The following is a 25,442-nucleotide window of genomic DNA, read 5'->3' as shown; positions in this document are numbered from 1 at the left end:
AGTGAAATGATTTCCCGTAGACTGAAGAACGGTCACGAAAAGCGCGAATGCAGTCACTGCAAGCGTGCGAGAAAAGACTTTTTCGTCTCTCCAAGTCACGTATGCTACGGTTCGCTGGTGGATGAACCACAAGTCTCGTCGAAATCCCCGCTCTGAACGTAGAGCGCCGGAAACTCACCAAACCAAACAGTATCTAGACAACCGTGTCCCCGTCAATCGGTCCCACTCCATACATTCTCTAAGAATGCTGACGACGAGGCCATAAAATGTGATTTTGGCGTATCAGTGATATGAATGGTGTTGAAGAGACACGGAAGGATGGAGTAAAAAAGCGCACTGCTACACGAATTCGTCACGCTGTGAACAACACTCCAGCGATTTCGAACTGAAACGCGAGCGATAAGTACAGGAGCGACGGGTATTCGTCTCTGTCTATGAGGTTTCTTTGGGGAAGAATTGCGCACCTGTGTAGAGATATTCGAAGGGCGATCGAGCGCTGTTTCGAAGAGAAGAGACAAGCGCGTTTTACCACGACATAGGCGCCAGTGGCGATTTATTCATGGAGTCGCGTTCAGAAGGCCAAAGCCCGGGCCCTTTCAATACCAACGCATTATCGTTGAACCATTCTTCGTGGCTTCTCATTCGAACATTATTCTGTCCTGCTCATGGAAAACATTGCGTTACGTCATAGAATGGCAGTAATGGAGTACACGTTTAGGACTGGCGCTCAACTGCACATTGTTCTCGTATATTCTCTCTGATTCGATGATGTCGAATGCAAATTTTCCGCTTCCGGATCCGTAGATGAGCTGTTCGCACCAATGACACGAAACAATGCAGGAAAAACATTCGAGATCGTACAGCTTCTAATTCAACGAATGAACGCCTCGGTGCTTTCGTCTTCACATATGTCGCCGAGCAGGTCTTCGGAGGAGTTCTGGACACTGCGCTGCCAACCGGTCATATTCGCCTGGAATTCTTCGATCAGACCTCTGTGAAGCAGCACAGCTGATTCTCGTTACAGGGGATACAAGACGGCCTGATCGGAGGATCAGATTCTCATGCAAACGCCTCTGAGCATACCTTGACACATCGCTGCGTCTTGTCGGTGATCGAAAAAAGCGGTACAGGGCAGCTGCCAAAAGTATCCATCCAGCTTCACTGACCAAAAGCATAAGCAGGTCAGTGTCGAAGCGCTTTATGAGGCGCACCCACTGGGCATTATATGCATACGCTGCTGACCGTGAACAATGGGAACTGATGGCAAGGATTCCTGAGCGTGTCCATGGGGGGTCAATGACGCGCTGGTAACGCGACACATCGAGGAGGTACCGAGTTCCACAGAGAACTCGCAATGAGAGCGAGACTCGCAGCGAATTCTCCAAGTTCATTGCGCTGCTCAGGATGACGGATCTTTCGACTCCTTACCCGCAGGGTAGCTGACATGGCTGCCGCGGCTTCGCAACAGTTTGTGCGAATATGCTTTCATGAATAGAGCACTCAAGCTTAAAGCGGACGCGCTCATAGTATGCCAGCATAACATGCTCAGCGGGCTTCTATTCGATGTGGTGCCCCTGTCCTACATAAATGCCTGTTCGCGTACTCCACACACTGGCGCAGCGGCCTGTACGGCCTTCTCTGTGAGCTGCAGCTGGTCTTGGCAAGAAACGACGATGCATTGGAACAGATTCGCAAACAGCGTCTGTTGCGCTCATTCCATGTTTCTCGTTTACTCCCAGGAAATGAAGAACGGTCTGCGGGAGCATGCAGAGCGACAAACCATCAGTCTGGATGCACTTGGTGAGGCCTCGCCCAGCGGTGCGCAACGAGACTCTTTCTCAACCGATCCAGGTAGACCAGGAAAAAGATTCTGGTTTCAGCGTTTATCCGCGGGTAAGGCGCTTCACGGCTGTCGCCGCACACGGAGCAACCAAAAGCACGGAGCCGAACGCCTGACCAGCAAACCAGACGGAGCTGCTCAGCTCGACCTGTGCCCGGAATCTTCGAAAGTCGAGCGCTGTGGACGCCACGTGGCATACAAAGAAGCAACATGCAGGCGCCGGGTGCTCACCCGACACGCTACGCACCGGGCTGAGCAGCGCGGGATGCCTTGCACGCTCCATGCAGTCCGTACAGGAGCTTCCAGAGAGGTCACACGAGCATCCCGTGGCAGACGTCCATGACGACGGCGCTGGAGTCGCCCCGGTCTCGGTCATCCGGAGCCAGGAAGCGTGCAATCGAGAGAAAGCTTCTGCACCGGTTTGGGAACGGAAATGAACGACACGTCGGGTCGTGGACTTGGTAGCGCACGGCGCTAGGCGTTCTCTGCACCGACGCTTGAACGTCTCGATCGACAACCGACAAAGTGTCGTGCATCCAGAGCGTCGCGAGAGGCTCTGTGGAGCGAGCTACCACGAACATCGCTTCGTACGCCAGATAGGCATGACACCTAAACACTGGGGAACTGTCGACGATAGCGACTCATATGCCAGGGGCAGCGGGAATGGATCCCCGCCTAGCTCAGCGCCCTGAAGCGGTTCAGTGCGGCGAACCTGAACAACCAGAGCACCGCATATATGTACACTGGCAAGTATTTTCCTAGGGAATTTGTGAACGAGTGTAGTCTTCCGTTATTCGCTAATTCAGAGAGAATATTCGCCATCCACCGGTCTAGAACAATGGAGTTTGAACGATACAGAGCGGATCAAACACGGACCAGCTGCTCGCGGCTGAAGCATGGTCTATCCACTCTTGATCATCCACATCGCCAACGCGGTGCTTCAGGTCACCAGCAAGTCTCCAGGGCGCATACTATGTGCTGCGTTTACCATCAGAAAACCTCGCGCGCTGCAACGACACCCACCGCGTTGTGTACCTACTGCCGATGACGCTCAAGGCGGCCGCCAGTGGCGCCGCTGCGTCACCCGAAAGCCTTCGGATTCATCCACTCGGCGCTGTGGAGCGCCAACATACAAGCGCTCTCTGCGTTCTGCTGGTAACCACGAGGCCCAGTACATCTGAAGCTTGCACACAAGCACAACATCCGTCACGTTCTCGACGAAATCGTCGCCGACTTGACTTCGCCAACGCTGGACCCAGAGACGAAGCACAATGCCATGTCATAGAGCGACGCTGCTGTCATCCGCTGCGGTTCGCGCATCGGCACCGAGTCCATGTCACTGCACTTACGGTCTGGAATTCGTCGATATTTTTCGATCTGTGAACGGATTCGATACTTCTCGCGACCGACGATCCGATAACGAGGCCTCCCGCTCGAGACTTTCCACAAATGTCTGAACATCCGTCTCGCAGGCGACTTCTCGGGCGTTCTTGTACATGGGGCGCGGTGGCCAACGCACGAGCACCAGAAGAATAGCTGCTATGATGGTGAATCCAACATAGTACGCCACGATGATGACAAAGTCAATCCATTTGTATGACGGGTTAGACGCAAAGTTGTAGTGACTGTGTAAATACTTGATGCCGTTCGTGATCGGGCACACCTGATAGGCCGACGGTACACCCGCAGGCTGCAGTTCGCTCGGTGTACAGTGGAAATACAGGCCATCGAATTCATTCAGCATGATGGCCTCATAAGCATAGTGAAACGGATTGATCCAGTAGATCCAACGAAGATACACGGGTATGTTCGGTGGGGTAGCCAAGAAACCCACACTCAGAACCATGAGCATGATCACCAAACTCGCCAGCACGAGCGCAATATCCGTGTAGGGTGCTGCGTAGCCAATCGATTTGAGCAAGGTATTGGTTGCCATACCGGTTAACCACACCATCAAGATCGCAAAACCGTATCGAGGACCTCCCTGCAATTTCGTCATGTACGTGACAAGCGTCAAGTAAATGAGCACTTCGATGAACTGAATCGGAATATCCATCAACCAGAGCGCAAAAAAGTATGGTGGCATTTCATAGAAGCCTGCTCGTCGCTGTTTTCGTATGATTTGCAGAGTAGCCGCGTTTTGCTGAATAGAAGAAAAGCCAGCGACACCGACGGTTAGGAGGACAAGGAAAAGAAGACCGCCACGAACGCGAACGCTCAGTTGATCATGATTGATCCCGAAGAAGAGCGCACCGACCACGATACCCAGAATGATATAACGAGCGAAGCGTACGATGAAAGAGAACGGTGCCGTGATGATCATTCGAATTTCGCGATTCAAACATATGAACATCTGGCGCAAGCGAGGTTGGAGCGAGTTGCGAACGTACAACTTGCTTATCTCGACATAACGTTCCTGGTTGAATGCTTCGCGCTGCTCGTCGGTTAGATAGGAATGCGATTCCACCATCTCTCGATAGCGCCTGGCGATCGAGGAATTGCGGTAGCGCTCGGCGAACTCCGCTGGTGTCCGCGGCACGCGATCCTCATATCCAGGCCGAATGCAAAGTTTCGACTCGAATGGGTCGCCAAGGGTCGCTAAGAACTCAGGAATGAGCCGTTTGCGTGGCCGCCGATAACCAAGCTTGAAGAAGTATCGCTCTGCCTCATTGGTCGGCCCAAAGTAGAGCACTTTGCCTGCCTCCATCAACAAGACCTTGTCGTACGCATCGTAAATCTCTTGACTTGGCTGTTGCATCACAGAAATGACAGTAATATTGCGCTGCTTGGCTACAGCGGCAACTCGATATTGCAAATCCATTGCGGTTGCCGCATCAAGACCGCGAGTCCATTGATCGAGCAGCCAAATTTGCGACGAAAGCCGCACCGCCATCTCTCCGATCGTCACTCGCTTCTTTTCTCCACCGCTGACTCCCCGTAAGAGTTCATTACCCACTACAGTGTCCGCACAATGCTCTAATCCCAGATTCTTAATAAGAAGCTCCACGCGATCTTGACGCACCTTCTCCGCGAACGGGAAAAAGTCTGGTATCAGACACTCGGCTGCAAACCGGAACGTATCGCGTACCGTCAACGAGGCGATGTGTGTATCTGCCTCTTCGACAAACTGCACGATATGCTGCAGTGGGCGCACCGTTCGCTTCTCTGCCGTGTGTAAATCGCACCCATTGTACTCAACTGTTCCGGTGATGGCAGCGTAGTCTTTCAGACTGCGTTGCGCGAGCACATTCAGAAACGTGCTGGTGCCGGAGCCCGGCGGGCCCAGCACCAGCAGCGTCTCTCCGGGAAGCAGGACACCAGTAGCGTCGTCGACTATCGGTTCTAGATGTGCGTCTTTGTTGAGCCCTTGTCGGAAAACGTCCGTCCAGATCCATTTCCCAATATCGATCGCTACGCGTGGCAGTGCGAGCACGGCTTCCTGTGTTTTCGAACCGACAGTCTCGATCCCCGTGCGCCCGTACACAACCGGAACTTTCACCGTCAGGTTCTTCCAGGCAATAGCAATTTGAGGCGGTTTGAGAAGAAGCGCGCTCTGGAGTGCACTTACAACTTCTGTGTAGGCTTGCGGGTCGAATTCGTCCGAGTCGACTTGGTAACGGGGATCGGTTGCAAACTCCGCATATTGCTCCTCGAGCTCCTTGCGGTAGTTATGCAGCTGGCGCCAGTTAACAAAGTGAGACGCCGCTCGCCGTGCAATTCCCTTCGCTGGCTGTGGAAGCTTGCTCTTTTTGAGAACCTCGCTACGATAACTATGTAGGTGCGCCAAGTTCGCGACGTGTTTCTCAAGTTCGTTGCCCGACATTGCGACTCGCTATCGTATTGCTCCGCACGTGTAAGGCCAGGCGAACGTTCCTTTCTCAAAAACTAAACGAGGAAAAGCATATAATAATCGAAGGAACCGCCCTCCAAAGCGCGGTGCGTTATTCGCGTACGCCAGTCGCCACGAAACCGTAATTCGTGCGCGGTGACGAAGGGAGAGATGTGATCTAGAGTCGCAGCGACGCCTTCTGGAGCCGCACGCAATTCGACGTTGGTGTGTCGCACGTGCGTGCGTGCGTGCGTGCGTGCGTGCGTGCGTGCGTGCGTGCATACAGCTGTGGAGCACGCATCACCAGTGCGCAACGTCTTTCTTTCTCTCTCTCTCCCTCTCTCTGTGTGTGTATGTGCACTGTGGCTGTTTGCCGCCCTGCATAGTAACCGTGCAGTTTCCCTGTGATAGACTGGGTGCGTAGTGTTTGATTTTTGACTTTGCAAAGTCGAAGACGGTGTTCTCCACTGAACTCAAGGCGTGGGTAGGTTTTCCACTTTGTGGCCAGGGTGCGTGACTTGACGGCGCGTTTGCAACGCCGACTTTCGTTCGAGTCCTGAAAGACCTCATGGCGACGTCAAGGGAGTACCCGCGACGCCACGGTGACGACTCTGTAAATCCACGTTCTATCAGTGAGTACAGCATCTCACAAGAGCAGGTCACGAGTTTTGGCCAGGCTTCGAGCTTTTCCATAGACCCGGCTGCGCTGCACGTTGAGCGTGCTGTCTTGGAACCGCAACCTCTTATATTCACATGGAAGGGAATTTCGTACTGGGTTCCGGTTCCTAAACTCAAAGAAAAACGTTCACTGCAGAAGTTGGTTCGTCGTAAAAAAGTTAAAGAAAGCAAAGCGGCCACAGTGAAGGAGGTTGAAGCAGAACGGGACCTTGAGTCGGGCTCATCAACCGAAGCACCTCAACCGCCACCACAAACCGAACAAGTGGCTCATGTAGACGCGCATTCCGACGCAGAGGACGGCGAACTGCAACTACTGTACGATGTTTTCGGGTTCGCGCAGCCGCGCCGTCTGCTTGCGCTCTGTGGTGCGTCGGGCGCAGGAAAGTCAACCTTGCTCGATGTGCTCGCGAACCGCAAAACCAAAGGGCGTATCGCAGGCGAGATATGTGTTAATGGGGAACCTGTCGATTACAGTTTTCTGACGCATTTTATGGGATACGTCGAGCAGCGCGACCTGCATATAAGCAAACAAACGGTCCACGAGGCGGTGCTCTTCGCTGCACGTACTCGTTTACCTCCAGGCACTCCAGATAGTGTTGCCAAACAGTTTACGGAGTATATTCTTGAAATAATGAACTTGAGTGTTGATCGAAATCGACTAGTCGGGAGCGAGGCCGATTCGGAAGCATCTGGCGTGATCAGTAGTGATGCGAGGAAGCGCCTCTCCATTGCCGTGGAGTATGCGGCAAACGCATCGTTGTACTTCCTCGACGAGCCGACTTCTGGACTTGACGCCCGATCGGCACTGCGAGTGATGAGAGCCATCCGAGCACTCGCGGACAACGACTGCGCCGTTGTTTCGGTTATCCATCAACCATCTTTTGAAGTGTTTGGTGCATTCGACGACCTGCTCCTGATGAGGTCCGGTGGCCGAACTGTCTACTTTGGAGAACTCGGTGATGCGTGTACTTCCATGACTTCCTACTTTGCACGCAATGGTGCAGAGCCAATCGACGACATGACCAACCCCGCGGACTATATGCTGCGCGTTATTGGTGGTGGAATTGATTCGAAACGCAAAGCGCAAATGCGAGACTGGGCGGACATCTGGCAAGACTCGCAGGAGTGCAAAGCTGCTCTTGAAAAGCTTGAAGAGCTGAAAAAGACATCTCGAGGAAGGTACACGTTAACATACAAGCCGCCGACTCGACGACAGCAGTGGCGACGTGCGTACTACGTGACCATTCGACAGCTCATCTCCTACTGGCGCACCCCAACGTACAACTTCTCGCGCATGGTGCTCGCAGTCGCTCTGGGTCTCATGATCGGACTCTTCTTCCTCAAGTTGCCACGAAATAATACCGCGCTGGACTCTTACGTCTCTGTAGTCTATTTATCTCTACTGTATGGCGTATTTCTAATCCAGAACGTGCTGGGGCCGACTTTTCAGGAAAGAGCAGCTTTCTATCGAGAGATCGCTTCTGGCACCTACAAACCCATCGCCTATGCGTTTGCTATTGGCATTGCGGAAATCCCCTACACGATTGTAGGTTCCGTCATTTTCACGCTTTTAGTTTTCTTCATGGTAGGCTACCCTGCTGCGCAGTATGGCTACTTTTTGCTGATGAATATCCTGTTTAGTTTGTTCACGACGAGTCTCGGTCAACTCTTGGCCGCGTTGTTGAGCTCTCAGGTCGTTGGTGTCATGATCGTGGGTATGTTGATCCCGCTAATGAACGTGTTCTCTGGCTTCTTGCAGCCGTATCCGGATATTCCTCATTGGCTCTGGTGGGCCTACTACGCTGACCCCTACCGATGGGCGCTCGAAGGAGTCGTCGTCGCCTGTGTGGATAACGTGGCCTTTCACTGCGACCCTGGTGAGTTTCGGTTCTTCCCGTTACCACCGAGTTTCAACGGCGACTGCAGCGACGGTGGCACGCTGAACTATTACAACGAAACCAGTGCTTCGGTATGTGCGGCTGCGGGCGTTACAGTAGCAAACGGCTCGGTGGCGTGTTGCCGCTATTGCCCCGTGACCAATGGGCGCCAGATTATTGAAGAATTTGGACTCCATGCGAACTGGAAATGGATCGATATCGGAGCGGTGGCTGGATTCTATGCGCTTTTCCGTATCGCGAACACGCTGGCGCTACTCTATATTCGACATCTGAATCGATAAGCGATCGTGTGGAAGACGTTTCATCATCCTGGTTGGGAAAGGCAACGTAGCTGTTCAGCACGATAAACACGCTGTCCTTCTTTTATGGACACTTTGCTTGTTGTCTTTCACCTCAATTTTACGCCGCATCCAGGTGCATGTCATCAAATGCTTTGTCGCAGTTTATAGCAGACGTTTTCGAAGTGCGTTCATTTGGAGAAATTAAAAATCCAAGCGAAATGTATAGACATGGACGTCTGGATGCAGGAGAGCCGTCATCCCCGGTTTCGACAAAAAATGAAAAAATCCTCTCGTGGCCTACCATCGCGCGAAGAGGACCAAGAAAAGGGGAGATACACGGGAATTGGCGCCTGTCCGACAGCACGATGACGAGACTGTAGTCGCACTGAAGGAACGAGTTCTAACAATCCTTAAATGGATGAGTCCAAGCCGCGGCAATAAACGCACGGACTTTGTCCACCGAGTCTTCAACGCTGCTATCAACATTAGACGATGTGTGGTGCTGAAGACGACCTAACATTATGGTACAGCCTCTCAAGCCCGAAGCGTACCTGGATAAGCACAGGAACCGATAACAGGCGACCGGTCAAAAATGACTAGGAGGCGTCTGGGCATGGGTACTCATGAACCCTCGCAAATCGCAAACATTGTTCGCTGCTCTGACTGTCTGTGGACTCTCCATCAGGACTAGGCGTCACGCGTGTGGATATCTAACATCAAGGCTGAACACTGGACAGCATTCGCTTTGCACTGACGGAATTGTAGAGAAAAAGTTTCAACTCTGAACTGCATTGCCTTTCACCTTGCTTACTGGGAACACGACACCATCAGCGCCGGAAGATGCCCACGGGAGCAGCGGCGACGTCTCCTGCGCAGTTGCCTGCTTCTATCGACGACGAGGAGACGTTTCGACTCGTCGAAGAGAAAGAGACTTTTTTGTGGACAGAAAATGGTCCAGGTAGAGCGCCATCCAGTTGGCAGTTCCCACAGGAGCGGCTCGTCTGTGCCGCCCTGCGCTGTCCTGAGCAGGACGCTGGACTGTGGACGCGAATCACGTTCCGCTGGCTGAATGCACTTCTAGAACTGGGAAAAATCAAACCTTTGGAACTGGACGACTTGTGGTCCTTGCCCAGCATCGATGATCCTACTAGGATTAGTGCTCGGTTCCAGGAAACCTGGAAACGCCGCTGTGAACGCCACCAGTACCGGCCCCGTGCTCGTGACCATAGCCAGGGTCGAGCCACGCGTGAAGCGCCGCACGTACCTCATCCGCGTGGCATTTGCGGGCTCTTTTCACAGCTTCGCCTTTGGATACTGCACAGGTCTGGAGTAGCGATGTCGCCCACAGATCCCGAGGAGGAGCAAACAAACCACGAAGCGTTTCTGGCTTCACCGCATACCGTTGCGAAGTCACCGCGTCCTCTGAGCGTATCTACTGAATGCCGCGAAGATGTCGTACCGAAGCGACCGGAACAAGGTCTCGGAGCGGTCGTGCTGGCCCTGTTAGACGCGTTCGGAGGGCGCTGTCTGGGTTCTGCACCACTCAAGCTGTGCTATGATCTGCTGAACTTTGTAGGGCCACTAGCGCTGGAACGCATGCTGCAGTTCTTGTCGCGTGGTGCACACGAAGAAAGCTCTCTTGAAGGCATGCTCTGCGTGCTAGCACTTTTCACTGCTCCAATGTTGCAATCGATCTGCCTACACCAGTATTTCCATATGAATTACCGCGTTGGGATGCAGGCACGGGCTGCACTCATGGATGCCATTTATCGCAAGACACTTCGGTTGAGTGTTTGCGCCCGCAACCATTACGGAGCTGGAGACATTGTGAATCTGTTGGCAGTGGATACCCAACGCGCAACCGTGGACCTGACCCCGTACCTGCACATCATTTGGTCTGGTCCGTTGCAGATCATCATCGCCATGGTGTGCTTGTATCGAGTGGTAGGTATGGCGGCCTTTGCGGGCTTCCTGTTCATGGCGGCGCTTATTCCGCTAAATGGCTGGGTAGCTCGCTTAATTGGGCAACAAAGTCGAGCGCTGATGGAACGCAAAGATGAACGGATTCGACTGCTCCATGAAATCTTGTCGGGTATTCGACAGATCAAGATCATGGGCTGGGAGCAGGCCTTTTTTGAACGCGTTCAGGAAGCGAGGCTGCGGGAGACGCAAGTTTTGCGTCGCAAACAACTTTTAGAAGCGTTCTCGAACTTTTCTTGGGCTGCTGCGCCTGTCGCAACGGCGCTGGTAACTTTTGGCTGCATGGGTGTGGGCCCCAGCGCGCAGCGTTTGACGCCCGCAACTGCCTTTGGAGCGCTGACGCTCTTCAATATCTTGCGTTTCCCGCTGAGTGTTTTTCCGGACGTGCTCAGTTCCCTTATGGACGCCGCTGTGAGTCTACGGCGGATCCAGGCCTTTCTCTGTCACTATGAGGTACCGGAGCGGTTCGCGTTGGATGCAGTGGAAACGGATTCTGCTTCGAGCGGCACTGAGGTATCCGAGACGCTCGCTGGACGGCCATCCGTTGCTCGAAAGGCGACCAGTAGTTTCCTCGGGGGTGGACCAGCGAACGGACTTGATCGTGTGGCAAACTCGCAGAGCGCATCCAAAGCAGCAGCAGCAGACGTGACACATTTTCCTGTTGCAGGTACCGAAACGATGCGATCCACTGATGCACCGGCAGAGGCTTCATTGTTTATTGACGCAGGGTCAGCTGCAACCCGCGAGACACCGGGTTCTGAGTTGTTGCGAGTGCCTTCACTGCCCTTTTTATCGGATACATCCGCAGCGCGATCCACATCGCTGCAAGAACACCAAGAGTCTCGTCTGCATCAGCGGCAGACAACTGCAAGTCGATTGCTTCCTCCGTATGGTACGAGTTTCCGCGCAGGGCACTGGAACGAAGCGACGCCTGGAATGGAAGCTCCAGGCGACGACGTGGTGATTTCGCTACGCCACATGTCGTACGCTTTTGAGCCTCTGCCGATGCAGCTTGATGCATCGCTGCTTCTGGGAGTACCTAGTGTACACAGTAGCGCATCTGGGCAGTCGTCTATGGGTGGATCATCACTATTGGTGCCCCGCCATGAACTGGCAGCGTCAATTCAGAATCTCGATGCAGTATCGTGTTCATTCGGAGCCAAGCACAATGACGTAGACCGTTCGACCTATGAGGGCAGTGTCGTTCAGGGTGTCCATGGCGGCCTAGTGCCCGACGACAAGGCCGTTGACCAGACGACGGCATCTGTGCATCTGGGGCAAACGTTCCGCAACGCAGCCGCATGTGATCCGGATATGGATACGATTATGGATATGGATACGGACACGAATACGGGCGCCGGGCCTTTCGCTACAAATCAGGCAGGCACCGTTCCGTCTCGGAAAAATGCGCTGAAAAATACCCCGGAGATGACTGAAGCGTCTCCAGGTCAGGGAACTTTATCGTGGGTGCTCCACGATATCACGTTGCAGATTCAGCGCGGACAACTTGTGCTCATTTGTGGTGAGGTCGGAAGTGGAAAATCCTCTCTGTTACTGGCCATTCTCGGTGAGCTGTATGGCTATCCAGCGACTGTGGAGGCTGCGATGAGCACCACTTTCGAAGCCAAAACAACCCGGTCGTTTGCTTCGTCGTACCAGGGCGCCCATCACCTCGTTCGACCAACGACGATCGGCTATTGTCCACAGGAGGCGTATCTCATGAACGCCTCGCTCCGCGAGAATATCCTCTTCTACACACCTCTGGACGAACAAAGGTACCGGGAAGTGCTCGAGGCCACAGCGCTGGTCGACGACCTTGCCCAGATGCCCGCCGGAGACCGCACAGAGATTGGGAGCAAAGGCATCAACTTGAGCGGTGGTCAGAAAGCGCGAGTTGCCTTGGCGCGAGCACTCTACTCATGCGCCTCACTCTTGCTGCTGGATGACCCGCTGTCTGCAGTAGATGCCACTGTGGGTCGTGTTCTGTTTGAGCGAGCGCTGTGCGGCCCGCTGGCTCGAGGTCGCACCCGAATCCTGGTAACACACCACCGCCAGTGGCTTTCTCGTGCCGACCTGGTGATCGAACTTGCGGGCGGACGCATTCAGCGGCACAGCGTTCGTCCGCAACCGCTGAGGATCCCCAGGGGGAAGCCCCGGGATCAGCAAGCGTCCCCCATACAGGTATCGCTTTTGTCGGATGCCGAGAACGATGAGAAACAGCTGTTAGCTTCCGGCGACAAAGCGGGTGCTTTTCGAGTGCCAACGTCGCGGGCAGCGGAGCCACTCGTCATGGAACACAGCAATGAGCTGGAGGTATCAGGCTCTTTCCCGCTGGGCACTATTGATGCTACTGCTGGTGCTGGGCGTGGCGCCCCTGAAGATGCACTCGCTGCGGAACACGCTGTCGGAGACCTGCCCCTGAGCGAAGTGTCGATAGCGCAGTCGTCGCGACCTGGCATAGAGCAAGGGGCGACGCCGCACGCGAAAGGCAATGCGTTCGACCAGTTCGCTGACAACAATGACAACGACAAGTATGCGTTGCGGTCTAGGGCGACGTACGCGGTGGCGAGCAACCACGAGAGTCCTGCAGATGGTGCAGCCCCGTCTGCGGATCCCGAGTCGATGCCCGAAGCCCCAGGCACTACCTCCCATCAACTGGTTACAGCAGAGAATCGAGAAACCGGATCCGTGAAAAGGACTGTTTACCTCGCGTACTTTGCAGCAGCAGGTCGGTTCCTGTTAGCAGTAACGATTTTGGCGTCAGTGTTGGCACAGGTTTTCCGCATCGGAACAGATTCATGGCTTGGTATCTGGTCTGAGGCGGGCTCGCGAGCTGCCACCAGCGCTGCGCAACGAACTGGTGCCGATAAGCGAAACCCCTCTACGCCCTCTGGGTTGCCTACGGGTGCCCCAGGGCTTGGGCATGTCCCGAAAATGTCTCCAGGGGTGCGAACCCGTATCCAAAATCTTATGACGCCTTCTGGATCACATCTCGCTGCCGAAGAGCATCAAGTTGTCTCTGTGCTAACTCCGGATCAGGAGCACAGAGGGTGGCAACAGTACCAACAACATCGCTCTTGTGCAGATGCGCTTACATCACGCTACCAGCAAGGACGCTCGTGGAAGCAAAGCATATTCTGGGGGTTCCCGAACCGTCCGAGTCGTGAACGCGCAGCTGAGACGTCTCGGTCGGATTCGCAGCGCGTACTCCACGCGACATCTTTCTATCTGGGGATTTACGCCCTGCTGAATTTATCCACCTTGCTGATGTTGTTAGCACGGTCCATTCTGGCAGCTTTGAGTACGCTGTCTGCTGCAATTGGTCTTCACACGCGCTTGCTGCAGGTCGTGCTGCGGGCACCGACGATGTTCTTCGATACAACTCCCGTGGGCCGGATCCTGAATCGTTTCAGCAAAGATCAGGACGCCCTCGATGAAGACCTCCCCTATGCGCTGCTGTCTTTCCTGAACTGCATTCTTCAGGTTTTGGGGGTGGTCTGGGTGACCAGCACGGTGACGCCTGTCATGCTCCTGGTGCTGATACCCACTGGGATTCTCTATTACCGCCTCTCGCGCTACTATCTGTGTACGTCGCGCGAGTTAAAACGACTCGAGGCGCTCAGCAAGTCGCCAATCCTTGCACGAATGGGAGAAACAGCTGCCGGAATACCAGTCATTCGAGCTTTTGGACTCGTTCGAGAACATGTTCAGGTCTTCCTCGAGGCAGTGGCGGATCATATGCGGCCGTACCTCTACTCCGTTGCCTGTAATCGTTGGCTGTCTTTCCGACTGGAGATGCTCAGTGCAATGACGGTGTTCGCCACTGCACTCGCTGTGTTTCTCTTTCGCCGGAGCCTTAGTCCGGCGGCGGCAGGTCTTTCGATAACCTATAGCCTCCTGGTGACGCAGACACTCTCATGGCTGGTTCGGATGACCACCGAAGTCGAGAACGGTATGAGCGCTGTGGAGCGCATCCTCTGGGAGATTCCCAGTGAGGCGCCTGCGTACATCGAAGGCTCCCTTCCAGCGCACTGGCCAAGCGAAGGACGGGTCGAGTTTCGCGACGTCTGGATGCGTTATCGACCAGAGTTGCCGCCAGCGTTGCGTGGGGTGTCGTTTACGATCCTTCCTGGACAACGGGTTGGTCTCATAGGTCGCACCGGTGCCGGCAAGTCTTCCATTGCACAGGTGCTATTTCGCACTGTGGGCGATCCGCTACAAGCCGGAGCCGTCATCGTGGACGGGATCGATATCAGCCGAGTCGGGGTGGCGCAGTTGCGTGAACGCCTTGCGATGGTCACCCAGGATACCATTCTTTTCCGCGGAACGCTCCGAGAAAACCTGGATCCGTTTCATCGCCATACTGACGCGGAGTTGTGGCAGGCGCTGCGGTACGTTAGCCTGGCGGAAAACGATACGCATTCCGCGTGGGCGGCTGTGGACCGAACTGCGACGAAAACTGCTGTGGCTGGTTGTCGCCACGGCGACACGAGCGCCCACACGAAGACCGGCACCGATGCAGCCGTGAACGCCGCCGATGCAGTTGCTGAGCACGGAACGCTCGCAGCGCATGGTGCAAGCACTGCCGCTCTCAAGCAGCAGGAAGAGCAGGCGCGGAGTATGCCTGCGTTGAAGTCGAGTAACCGGTTTCCGTCGTTAGATACCCACATTGCGGAGGGTGGCTCTAACTTGTCCGCAGGCCAACGGCAGTTGTTGTGTTTAGCACGAGTGCTTCTGCGGCGACCTCGTGTCCTCGTCCTGGACGAGAGTACCGCGAACCTTGATTACCGTACAGATCGAGCGATCCAGCGGACGATTCGAGCTTGCCTACAGGGCTCGACACTCCTCATTATCGCACATCGTATGGATACGATATTGGATTGTGATCTCATCATCGGTCTCGCCGCAGGGCGTGTTGTCGAATGCGGGTCACCTGCGTCGTTGCTACAGCGTCGAGACTCGCTTTTCTACCAACTGGCTTGGGAACAAGGTGTTCTCGAGCAGATCACTTCGGGTACGTTGTCGTAGCCGGGCTCGGCGGTGCCTCGGCTGGTCCGCACGAGCGATACTTGCTTGGACAGATCAAAACGAAACGAGTAGGACTGAACCTTTCCTATACTTGGTTCCCTGTAGAGAATTTGAAGAAAAAAGCCTTCAGCATCGAGGCTGCGTGCACGGAGACTAGAGGTCAAGGCTTAGGAATGGATGGAGGCGCGACCCCTGGACATTGGCTACGCGTTCGTTTGGGAGGGCGCTGTTAAAGGGCGCTGCAGCCGCCGCTTGACGTCACCTGACCCAGCTCGCATCATGCCCTCATACGGAGGTGTTCTGGTACCCAAGCAAACACACGAGTCCGTGAGCTGGTCTGCTCTTCTCGTTTTTCTACAGCGTTTGACGAATGCCGGGACGAGCGCTTTCAGTTCAATGGTGTTGGGCGTGGCTCAAACGAAATCGAAGCGGCTGGTCTTCGAAGCAGTTTTCCGAATCTCCAACTGAGAACGTGCTCTAGGGCGAAGCGCAGGCTGGCAACAGCGTCTTGACCGGGCTCCGCTGAAAGTGTCTCATGTTACAGAGGATAGGCGGTTAGGTCGACGACAATGCTGGCCCCCGCGGCGCGCTCACGCCACCTGTACAACTTGCACCAGCGTCCAAGAGTACGTCCATGCTCTAAGTAAATATGCAGGAAAAGGCGCAAGGTCTTGGAGTTTCCAAATAACATGGCGCAGCCGCAAAAAGTCCGCGCTTGGTGCGCGGCAACAGGGCCTGTTGCTGTGCAGCCTCGCATCCACTCTTGATGGTAGATGGTAGGTTATTTTTCGATGCGAAATACTGTATGATTCCTGTTTCGGTACAGTGCCAACTAGCCAGTCTGTAGGCAGAGCATAGATCCGCCGCTCCACAGAGCACTAAATGCCAATTTGGATAGCATCTAGTTCAGAGCAGGTGAAGCACCATACATTCTTGTCATCAATCGCACGCGCTCTGAGTATCGCCTCCCGTAGGGTACATCAAGCTTGTGGTGCTGTTGTTGCATTTCCATATGTTGCAGCCCTTACGGGCGCGTAATCTAGCCTTCTGTATACCCAAGTAACGCGCGACCTCGTGGTCTCCTGAACACGCATGTAATATCCTTCTAGAAGTGCACGCACAATGCTGAGCACGCATGTATGATCCTTCTAGATTTGTACGCAGAAAGCTGGACACGCATGTATGATCCTTCTAGATTTGTACGCAGAAAGCTGGACACGCATGTATGATCCTTCTAGAAGTGCACGCAGAAAGCTGGACACGCATATAATATCCTCTAGCAGTGCATGCACAATGCTGGACACGCATATAATATCCTCTAGCAGTGCACGCACAATGTTGAATGCCTGCACCCGTGATTAGAATGCGCAGCCAGCGCTCGCACCAATGTCGCGTCGCCCGCGTTCCAGACAGCTGTTGGCGATTTGCGTTCCTCAGATGACGCACAGTCGCTGCATTTCATGGACGTGGCTGCTGAGGCAACTCGCTCGAGACAATCGTGTTGCATGATTCGTTTCGCACGCGAATCGAGCGTCTCAATGGATTCTTTCTATGCCTGCAGCCAAGAGGCATGGATTCGTTAAAATTCTCCGCCTGCATCAGGTATCTGCTATCGAGATGAAGTGCATTCGGGGAGCAGGCGGAGCACGCATGGCGTTCATGCGAGCAACTTGCTGAAAAAGGCTGCTCATGCATGGATCGCATATCGTGCACCTCGTTTCGGTCGCGAAAGCGATCATAATAATAGGCGATGCTTTTCATGACGTGTCATGAGCACCAGTGCTTGCTACTCGATCATCTTGAAACGCACATGATGCAGCGGATTCAGGTTCGCGCTGATATCACCAGCGATGGGCGACGCTTTGCAAACGGCTAGCACGTCCGGCAGGGTACCAGTTCGTATCGCTACGAGGAAGATTCGCCTGCTTCCAGAGACTGGTCCTCTACAACCGACACCCAGCAGGTTCGTTTGCAAACACTCTGGTCCGCCCAGACGCAGAGCATATCGCCATCGCGTGCGACTTCGGGTAGCATGGTCTCGATCATGTGATAGAATAGCTCCGGACGACGCCGTTGATACCTCTTCTGGTGCAGACGCACGTAATCAAAGCAGAGATCGGGATTGCGTTGATGGGCCAGCTCAATATGGGGGCCTGGTCGACGCAGGACAAGGCAAGTCTCATGACTGCACGCGTATACGCCCGAGGGCGCATGCTCTGCCACCGCTACGGGCTGGTCCAGGCATAGCAGATCGCTCGGCTCTGACAGGAGCGTAGCCACGCGATTATTGGTCCATTTAAGGACGACGCAGAAGCTCTCGACAAAATGGAAACCACCGCCCCCACCTTGGTGCATCTCCTCGCCAAACCAGCGCAGGGTCTCAGCGATACGTGTTTTCGGGACCCAAATAAAGACGAAACCGAAGGGTACGATTTCAGCGATTCGGAGGCTTCGCAACTGTTCAACACGAAAGTCCGGTTGATTCCAGCAGGGCGGATCCAGCACGACGCAACGAAAATGGCGCCCTTTGATACGTTCATGCAGTGTCTTGGCGGCCTGGAACACGTTCGCGAATCGCAGCAGGCGGCCACATTCGTAATTCCGCTCCAGCTTTTGACCCTCTTGGACGGCTTCACGCAGAGGCCTGATCGTCCTGGCCCAGCTTACTGGTAGAGGATACTCTGTGGGAATCGTCTCGCGCAGAACACCCTCTGCCGCTAGCCGCCGTCTGCGGGCCCGTAAGGCCGCGGGGATCATCGCAGCCGCCTGAGCTGCTGCCAGAGCATCCCCTCCAGCGCTGAGGCGCATGAGCAGTGCTGCCCGCGCTCTCCATAACTCGAGCGCAACGCGGCTCGACTCGCTGCGGTCCGGGCGAGAGCGGGTTAGCCGACCTGGAAACCGAGCACTACGATCGCTTTCAAGCGCCTCCTCCCAGAGAAGGTCTTCGCCGTCGTCGTACTCAGATCCTGGTTCAGAGTCGGAGAGCTCCGCACCAAATAGAACAGCGTCGAGGCCGTACTCTGCAAGCACGCGTTCAAAAGAGGAATCATCTAGCGCACCCACCGCGATTAGGTCAGTTGATTCACCTACACCACCCGGTAGACTCTGTGTCGTGGAGCCTGCCAACATGTCCACGGAGAAAAAAGAGGTCTGGCGGAAGAGCTCCGCCTGCTCTGCAGCGGTCAGTGTGACTTCTTCTTTCGCCGTCTGGGAGTCGTTCGCATCACCCGAAGACTGCTGGGTATTTGCGGCTTTCTGAGCCTGCAACCGCTCAAGTGCCTCAAACTTACGCATGATCATCTCTGGAGTCTCATCATCGTCGGCGTACCCGAGGTAGTACGCGGGATCCACCGCAACCGAGCGCTTCTGTGAGCCATACCGCGCGGCTGCCCGTCGCCGTGGTCTCGTTGCTCGAGCCTGCTCTTCTTGCTCGCGCTCATCTGAAGCCGTTGCATCTGTTCCCCGCGGCATGGTACCAAGAGCGTCCACACCAGGAGCGAGAACGCGATCTGTGCACAGCAGCGTTTCAGCTGCTCCAGTGCACGCGCCAAACAAAAGATACACCCAGTGGAGAATCGAAATTCCAACCGACGCGATGCTCACCGTTTCGCGCCAAAAATAATGGCATAGATCCGTGCGACAATGAGCGCCGATGCCCTGGACGAGCGATTGCGCTATCCCGAGCCTACGCGGGCGATGCTTTTCCCCAAAGCAAAGCTGGTGACCTTTATCGGTGATTATTGTGTTCCAGTATCTGAGATACCAGAATGTGATACGCAACGCTTCCATTAAATATCCGGAGGACCGCGCGGGTGACTCTCCGTTTTCTCTTGTATAATGCGATCGATGAATCTAACTGGTTGACAGGACCTCCTGATGCCTCGATTTGCCTCTTTCGGATACGCAACGCTTCCCATAGCTACGCCGTGGAACGCTGGATCCCGCTGCATGCTCTCCAGAACCGCGACTCTCGTTAGCCAATGCTGCCCGGAGTCTGTCACGAGAGGCAATGCAACTGCCTGCAGTCGCTGTACGAATTCGAAATAATATTTTGGAGATTCTGGAGTCGATTGACGTTCTCGTTCGTGCTCAGACTGCGCTTGGTTAATGAAACCTAGAAACCAATCTGGATTGCGAATCCGTTCTGGTCACCGCAGCCTATCTGGTATCTGGATAGCTGCAACGCTAGCACGAAGTTGACCGGCCGAAAACCAAAATATGTAGCCTGCGATGCCTTGACTGGTTTTCGATGCAGCAAATAACGCGGTCCTCAAGGTGCTTTGTCGTTTTCGCAGAGCTTGGCCTGCATGTCGCCGGCGTCGTCGCGAGGATGCTGCGCATCGTTCATCGCAAGGACCAAAGCCATACACGGACGATTCAGCTGTATACCGGTGTTGTGATTAACGTTTACAGTAAATAGAGAAAAAGAGCGGCAGCTAGACCCAGCAGCCAAGCGATGATGCTTCAGCAGCTGCTGCCGCGGCTGCTGCTGCTTGTCGATATGAGGCGCTTCCGCTGCTTTTCTCTCAATCGCGTTCTGAGTGCCGGCAGCATGCGTATTCGCCTTGACCGCCTTTTCTTAGCGATCAAGGAGCGTGGTCCATATCGCCTCTGCACAACTTCCCCGACAGCAGAGAATCTGTTTATAATAAATAAGCGATATTTCGTACCGTGCTCGCGCTACCGTGCGTTCCTGCACGACATGCGGAGTAGCCTTGCAACGAGAGCATATCGTGATGCATGTACGCTGCTCCTTTGACGGCAGCGAACCAGGACTCTCCCGTCGTCGATGCAGCTTGCTTCAGCAGCACGAAGCGGGTGTCATGGCCGTATTGGCGGGCGCGTGCAGAGACGCGCACCAGGGCACCATACCGCGCCGCACCAGAGGAATACGTGGCAGGGCCCCAGCGCCATGCGATCTGCGTTCAGTCATCGACGTGCTTCACGGCTGGCGCTTAAAGTCGTATCCAGCGTTTTTGTGTATAATAGCATCACTCTGGAGAGCAGATGCGTATACCTTATTGGACGCCATGCTCAAGCCGACGCCCCCAGTGGTATGTCAAGGAGGTTCTGCTTTGGTGCTGCATCCGCACCTGTGTTACAGGTGCTATCGTGCACACGCATCACAGACTCGCGCTCTCCACAGAACGTGCGTAATGACCAGCAACTCTGCGGGCAATTACGGATTGTGGCACTAGATGGATACGTGGAACGACGAATGCTTTTCCGAACGCTGATACCAAGCACGCAATCTTGGATACCTGAACTGTACGAAAACAAAACTCAGCCCATGCCGTGTACTCACGCGACGTATGCGTGCGCTGCGTTTTTCTTTCCCGCCAAAAGAGCGTTTTTCGATTTCGCGCACGTGCTATTTCGCGTCATATTTCTGGAAGAAAAATTCTGCTACTTCACGGACTGCTGCCTCTAGGGTGAGCGTCTGGCCGTGCCTGGCAATATAATCGCGGAGCGGGTCCCTGATCCACCGACACATGCAGTTCACTGTTCGCGTATCGCGATAGCGAACATCGAGAAGAATGATCGACGCATAGTCCTTAGGGTTGCGAATGCACCTTCCCAGAGCTTGGTTCACGGTACGATGCGCTTGTAGAACATACCATTGTTTGCCACTCAGACGACTCGTGCTCGTAGCATTGATGGGAGCACCAGAAACTGCACCGCTGCGCTCGTCATTGTAGCGCATCTTCAGCTGGACAAACGTGTCCGTCAGATTGGGGTACGGAATACCGACCATAATGACTGCGCGACCGTACTGATCGGCAAAGTTCAATCCTTCGCTGATCTTGCCCCGGCAAACAGCCAGCATAATGGCCCCGTTTTTGTGATCAGCGGTTATTCGACAGCGCGCGTTGGCAGCTGGTACCGGTGCGCTCGCAGTGGTCTCAGTCCGCGCTGCATCCACCGCATCGTAGTAGACCTGCAAAGCATCGCGGTTTGCATACGCTGACGCGGAGGTGTACGCTCGACCAGCACCGCGTCGTTTCCGCTTGGACCGGTCCCGAGACAGGATACTGGAAGACGCAGCACGTAATGAGCTCGGCCGTTCCCCGAGAGCCGCCACAGATGCATCCGTCCCATATTCCCTTGCAGGGGTAAAGCAGGAGTCGCGCCAACCACGACGCTGAAGTCTGTATCCGCCAGCAGTCTCGGTCGCATATTCTGTTATAACTTGTCCAGAAGAGCGCTCGATGAAGAGACGCTTAGCACCACAAATCCGCTCGATCGCGCCGGTGCTGCTCCAGCGCTGCAACATAGACTCCAAGACTCGATAGCAGGGCATGAAACAGAGCACACCATCGGGAATCTGTGCGCTGCAGTGCGCAAGCGCTTCGCCGATGGCATCCTGATATGACCAGGTAGCGCTCGTTCGGTAGGAACCCTCTAGACGGTCGCCGGAGCTGCTGGTTCCCACAACGCAAACTCGAACGTGTTTCTCTGGATCGATAATGTGGTCGCATTCTGTCTGACACAGAAAATCGGTCGCAAGTTCACTTCGAAAAGATTCCATTGGCGATAGTGTTCCCGAAGTAAGCACGATGGATCGCGCATTGTCTCGCAGATGACGAAAAGCAATTGCGGGATTCATGCACCAAAGTCCAAGTTTGAATTCAACTCCTCCGTAGGTGCCCTGGCGCATCTCGCGTCTCAGTACAAGTCTATAGTCTGTGGCGTGCAGCAGGGAAGCCTCCGCAGGTGCAGCTGCGCCCTTCGAGCTCTGTCCGCCGTAAATAAACTGCAGCGCAATGTGGAAGCGTTCTAGCAGATGGAGCACTTCACCGCACAGAGACGCGAAGCGGGGCTCGGTTTCTGCACGCTCATCGCCCGTCGTGGGACGCGCCTGCACCGACTGTTCAGCATGTTCTTCGGTCGCTGTTTCCGTTCCAAAGCCCGTCGAGGCCGCCATTCCTGAAGCCAAAGCCGGCACCGTGCGCTGCTGTTTCTGACGCCAGCGATCAAGAAAACGGTTTAACTGGCCCATGGACCAGTTCCACTGCTCAAAGTCAAAATTTTGGAAAAACCCTACCTCTAACTCATGCAAGAGAGCACCGTCTTGCCAGAAAACCGTGGCCTGTGCATGAAGACGTTGCGCTGCAGTGCATGGGCCAGACGTCGGACGATGACTTTCGGGAATGCCGTGAATGTCATCTAACAGCGGTATTCGTGTCTCAATGAAGGACGCTAGGGCCTGCAACCAGTGGCGGAACACTCGAAGTAACGCCGTACCATTCAACGACGGACGCCGGACCATCAGTGTCTCCAGGGTGGGCTCTGTTTCCGGCATCTGAACCCCCAGATAGTGATCTAGCTGCAGGAGAACCCGTTGCACCTGTGATAGACTTACGTCTACTGATGCCGCTTCTAAGCACACCTCTTCTATGTTGTGAGCTTCGTCGATTATCAATACGGCACCGGTGATATCGATATCCATGCGTCGACGAATGAGCGGATCCACAAGGTATGAATATGGAGAAAAGATGATATCAGCAGGCTCTATGATCGTTCGTGTCCGCGTTGTACATGAAGTCGCCCGGGCGCTTACGGCACCATCCGTAGACGAAGCGCTTCCCGTGTGCGAGCGTTCGTCGGGGACGCTTGATCCTTCAACAGAGTCTTGATTTGGTTCCGTTTGAATGTCACCATGGACGAGAAAGCGAGATGCAAAATACGGACAACCATGCCAGTGGCGACCGACTTGCACGAGATCTTCCATTTGAAAAGGCTGCGGGGCCGAACACGCTGTTCGCCTCACCGCGGCGCTGTGATGATAGAAGCAGGGCGATATTCCTGCCAGAGGGTCAGCTACTGTGCTGGATGCATCAGCTGCAGACTTGGCCTCCTCCATGAAGCTGAGCTGGACGGCTCGCTGACAAGCTTCCGCTTGCAGAGTCGATGGCGCTCTCTGAATATCCTCATGTACGCAGTAGTGCTTCCGCGACGCCAGCAGTGTGGAACGCATCTTACCAGCGTATGGAGTGCGGCGCATCTCTGCGATGACCTGGGAGAGTTGAGCGTGCGTACGCGAACAGAAGAAAATCCGTGGGTGCCTCTGCTGTACGGCAAGGTTCGTACCCTCCAGGTGCACTGCGACACTGCAGAGCGGGTTCAGTGGGACCTGCTTTCCACAAAGTGGATATCGATGCCGCGTACCAGCCACAGCACCTTGCTGACGCCATCTCTGTGAAGCGCTTTTCAACTGCGATACTCGCGGAGCCGGTCGGCTGGTAAAGTCATCATCATCGTCGTCGTCGTCGACATCTTGAACGCCGCAGTCATCCGCCGCAGAGCGGCTCTCAGGCAGCAATTTCGGGATTGATTGCTTCTCGTCGGCGGGTTCTTCAGTTTCGGGTTTAAATTCGGAGTGCATATCAGCGTGATTTGCAACCGCTAATAGACTGGGCTCTGAGCGCTCTTTCTCTTTTTCGAGCCACGCCAGCGCCGAACAGAGTAACGCCAACGACTTGCCCGTTCCCGTAGGTGATTCTATGCACGCGTTTTGCGCCCGCTGCAAACATCTTATCACTTGGTTCATAATGATCAACTGCGGCTTGTGCGGTTCCAATTCTGTGGGGAACTTTACCTCCAGCCCGGCGATCTCCAGCGTTCGCCAGGTCTTCAGCGTCTGCGCTCCGTTTGGCTCCTCGTGCCGCTCGACATTGGACATGAAGAGCACCTCTGTTGTTGCTCACAAGCCGTCGCCTTTGTGCGGTCTTGGTCAAGCCTCGTGATCGCTTTTAAAAGTTTCTTTTGGCCACGGCAGCGATAACAAACGCCTTTCAAAAGAAAAACGCTGCCGCCAGTGTACAGTAATGGCGAGCGACCCGCCGTAGACAAAACTTCTCCAACTAAAGTGCAGACGCGTCCCAGTTTTTTGGATCGGCCACCAACTACTGCTTCCAATTGTTTCTCATATAGTTTCACTTTAAACGGTTGTCTCACAAAGTTCTCTCGTGTCAACACTGGAGGTCTCGTCTCCAGCACCGCATATCTCCGTGTATTGATAGCGGCGTTAAAAGCTCGGTACACAAACTCCATACGTTTCTTGCCGTCATTCGTTGTACTTACTAGTGCAAGCAATCCACGAACTTTCGCCCTACTTTCCATTTGCTCTTCCGTCAGCGGTCCGTACTTTGCTATAGCCTTGGGGCTCCGCTGAGGCTTTTCCATCTCGACCCACTGAAGTGTACACCCCAGTTCATGGTGTGTATACGATGTTCGGAGCTCATCTACAGGTATCGTGACGAAACGCCCGGCGCACTCCTTGTACGTTCTTGTCGTTGGAGCTGGCGTAGTCCCTTTTTGGGTCTTCCATCGCCCTGCTCCATACGCTACTACGAGCCTCTGATTTTCATCCTCCTTCAGGGCACTCAACTGATTGAAAAAGTTCGCGAATGCACGCTGCTTCCCGCAATACAGATTCACACGCAAACGAACCCACCGGGGCTTGGCATACTCCTCCCACAAGGCATCCCAATGAGCAACGCGAACTTTCATGAATTTCCGAAAAGCTTTACAGTCCGCTCCGCGGCCCATCACCTTGCTCAAAGCCTCAAAGTGATCCTTCATTCCTGCATTCTTCGTCTCGATTTTCTACCTTAGAATCATTATACCGGATTCGCGATAGTATCTCGCTCTCGAGAGTCTCAACAGACGCATGTCTTTCTGACGTAAGTTACCGTCAGTGCTATCTTCCGCACGTTTGGGTACAGCGATGGTTATGATATTCGTATTCCCAGGGTCCGCGTCAACGACAAGGTCGTTATTCTGCACTTTCTGCGTCTCAGGACCCGCCTCCTTCTCATCTTCATGCTTCGCCGCATCAACGACAAGGTCGTTATTCTCTACCTCCTGCGTTGCAGGATCCGCCTCCTCCTTTTCTTCATCCTTCG

At 54.6% G+C, this 25,442-nt stretch overlaps 5 protein-coding genes and 1 non-coding gene across 6 annotated transcripts, besides 3 other annotated features; 2 read left to right on the top strand and 4 right to left on the bottom strand.

The window, feature by feature from the left end:
* Positions 1-711: 711 nt before the first annotated feature.
* CYME_CMD136T lies at positions 712-2,485 on the bottom strand. The gene has a single exon (XR_002461234.1). It is a non-coding gene; the product is annotated as a hypothetical transcript (transcript).
* A 700-nt stretch (positions 2,486-3,185) lies between these two features.
* On the bottom strand, positions 3,186-5,663 carry CYME_CMD135C (ATP-binding cassette, sub-family G; the record flags this gene model as incomplete). The annotated part of the gene is made up of 1 exon (XM_005535431.1): positions 3,186-5,663. The coding sequence occupies one exon, from the start codon at positions 5,661-5,663 to the stop codon at positions 3,186-3,188; it is 2,478 nt and encodes an 825-aa protein (XP_005535488.1).
* Positions 5,664-6,237: 574 nt separating this feature from the next.
* On the top strand, positions 6,238-8,526 carry CYME_CMD134C (ATP-binding cassette, sub-family G; the record flags this gene model as incomplete). The annotated part of the gene is made up of 1 exon (XM_005535430.1): positions 6,238-8,526. The coding sequence occupies one exon, from the start codon at positions 6,238-6,240 to the stop codon at positions 8,524-8,526; it is 2,289 nt and encodes a 762-aa protein (XP_005535487.1).
* Positions 8,527-9,366: 840 nt separating this feature from the next.
* Positions 9,367-15,534, top strand: CYME_CMD133C (ATP-binding cassette, sub-family C, member 2; the record flags this gene model as incomplete). Its single annotated transcript, XM_005535429.1, has 1 exon — positions 9,367-15,534. The coding sequence occupies one exon, from the start codon at positions 9,367-9,369 to the stop codon at positions 15,532-15,534; it is 6,168 nt and encodes a 2,055-aa protein (XP_005535486.1).
* Positions 13,212-13,924: a sequence feature (possible transcribed region).
* A 1,905-nt stretch (positions 15,535-17,439) lies between the features above and the next one.
* On the bottom strand, positions 17,440-19,323 carry CYME_CMD131C (hypothetical protein; the record flags this gene model as incomplete). The annotated part of the gene is made up of 1 exon (XM_005535428.1): positions 17,440-19,323. The coding sequence occupies one exon, from the start codon at positions 19,321-19,323 to the stop codon at positions 17,440-17,442; it is 1,884 nt and encodes a 627-aa protein (XP_005535485.1).
* Positions 19,243-21,504: a sequence feature (possible transcribed region).
* CYME_CMD129C (similar to BRCA1-binding helicase-like protein BACH1) lies at positions 20,906-24,217 on the bottom strand (the record flags this gene model as incomplete). The annotated part of the gene is made up of 1 exon (XM_005535427.1): positions 20,906-24,217. The coding sequence occupies one exon, from the start codon at positions 24,215-24,217 to the stop codon at positions 20,906-20,908; it is 3,312 nt and encodes a 1,103-aa protein (XP_005535484.1).
* Positions 24,218-24,302: 85 nt separating this feature from the next.
* Positions 24,303-25,442: part of a sequence feature (repetitive element) that runs on past the window's edge.

Source organism: Cyanidioschyzon merolae, chromosome 4 (genome assembly GCF_000091205.1).
Source record: "Cyanidioschyzon merolae strain 10D DNA, chromosome 4, complete genome".
In the NCBI taxonomy this organism is placed as follows: Eukaryota; Rhodophyta; class Bangiophyceae; order Cyanidiales; family Cyanidiaceae; genus Cyanidioschyzon; species Cyanidioschyzon merolae.
This window is presented reverse-complemented; position numbering and strand designations above follow the sequence as displayed.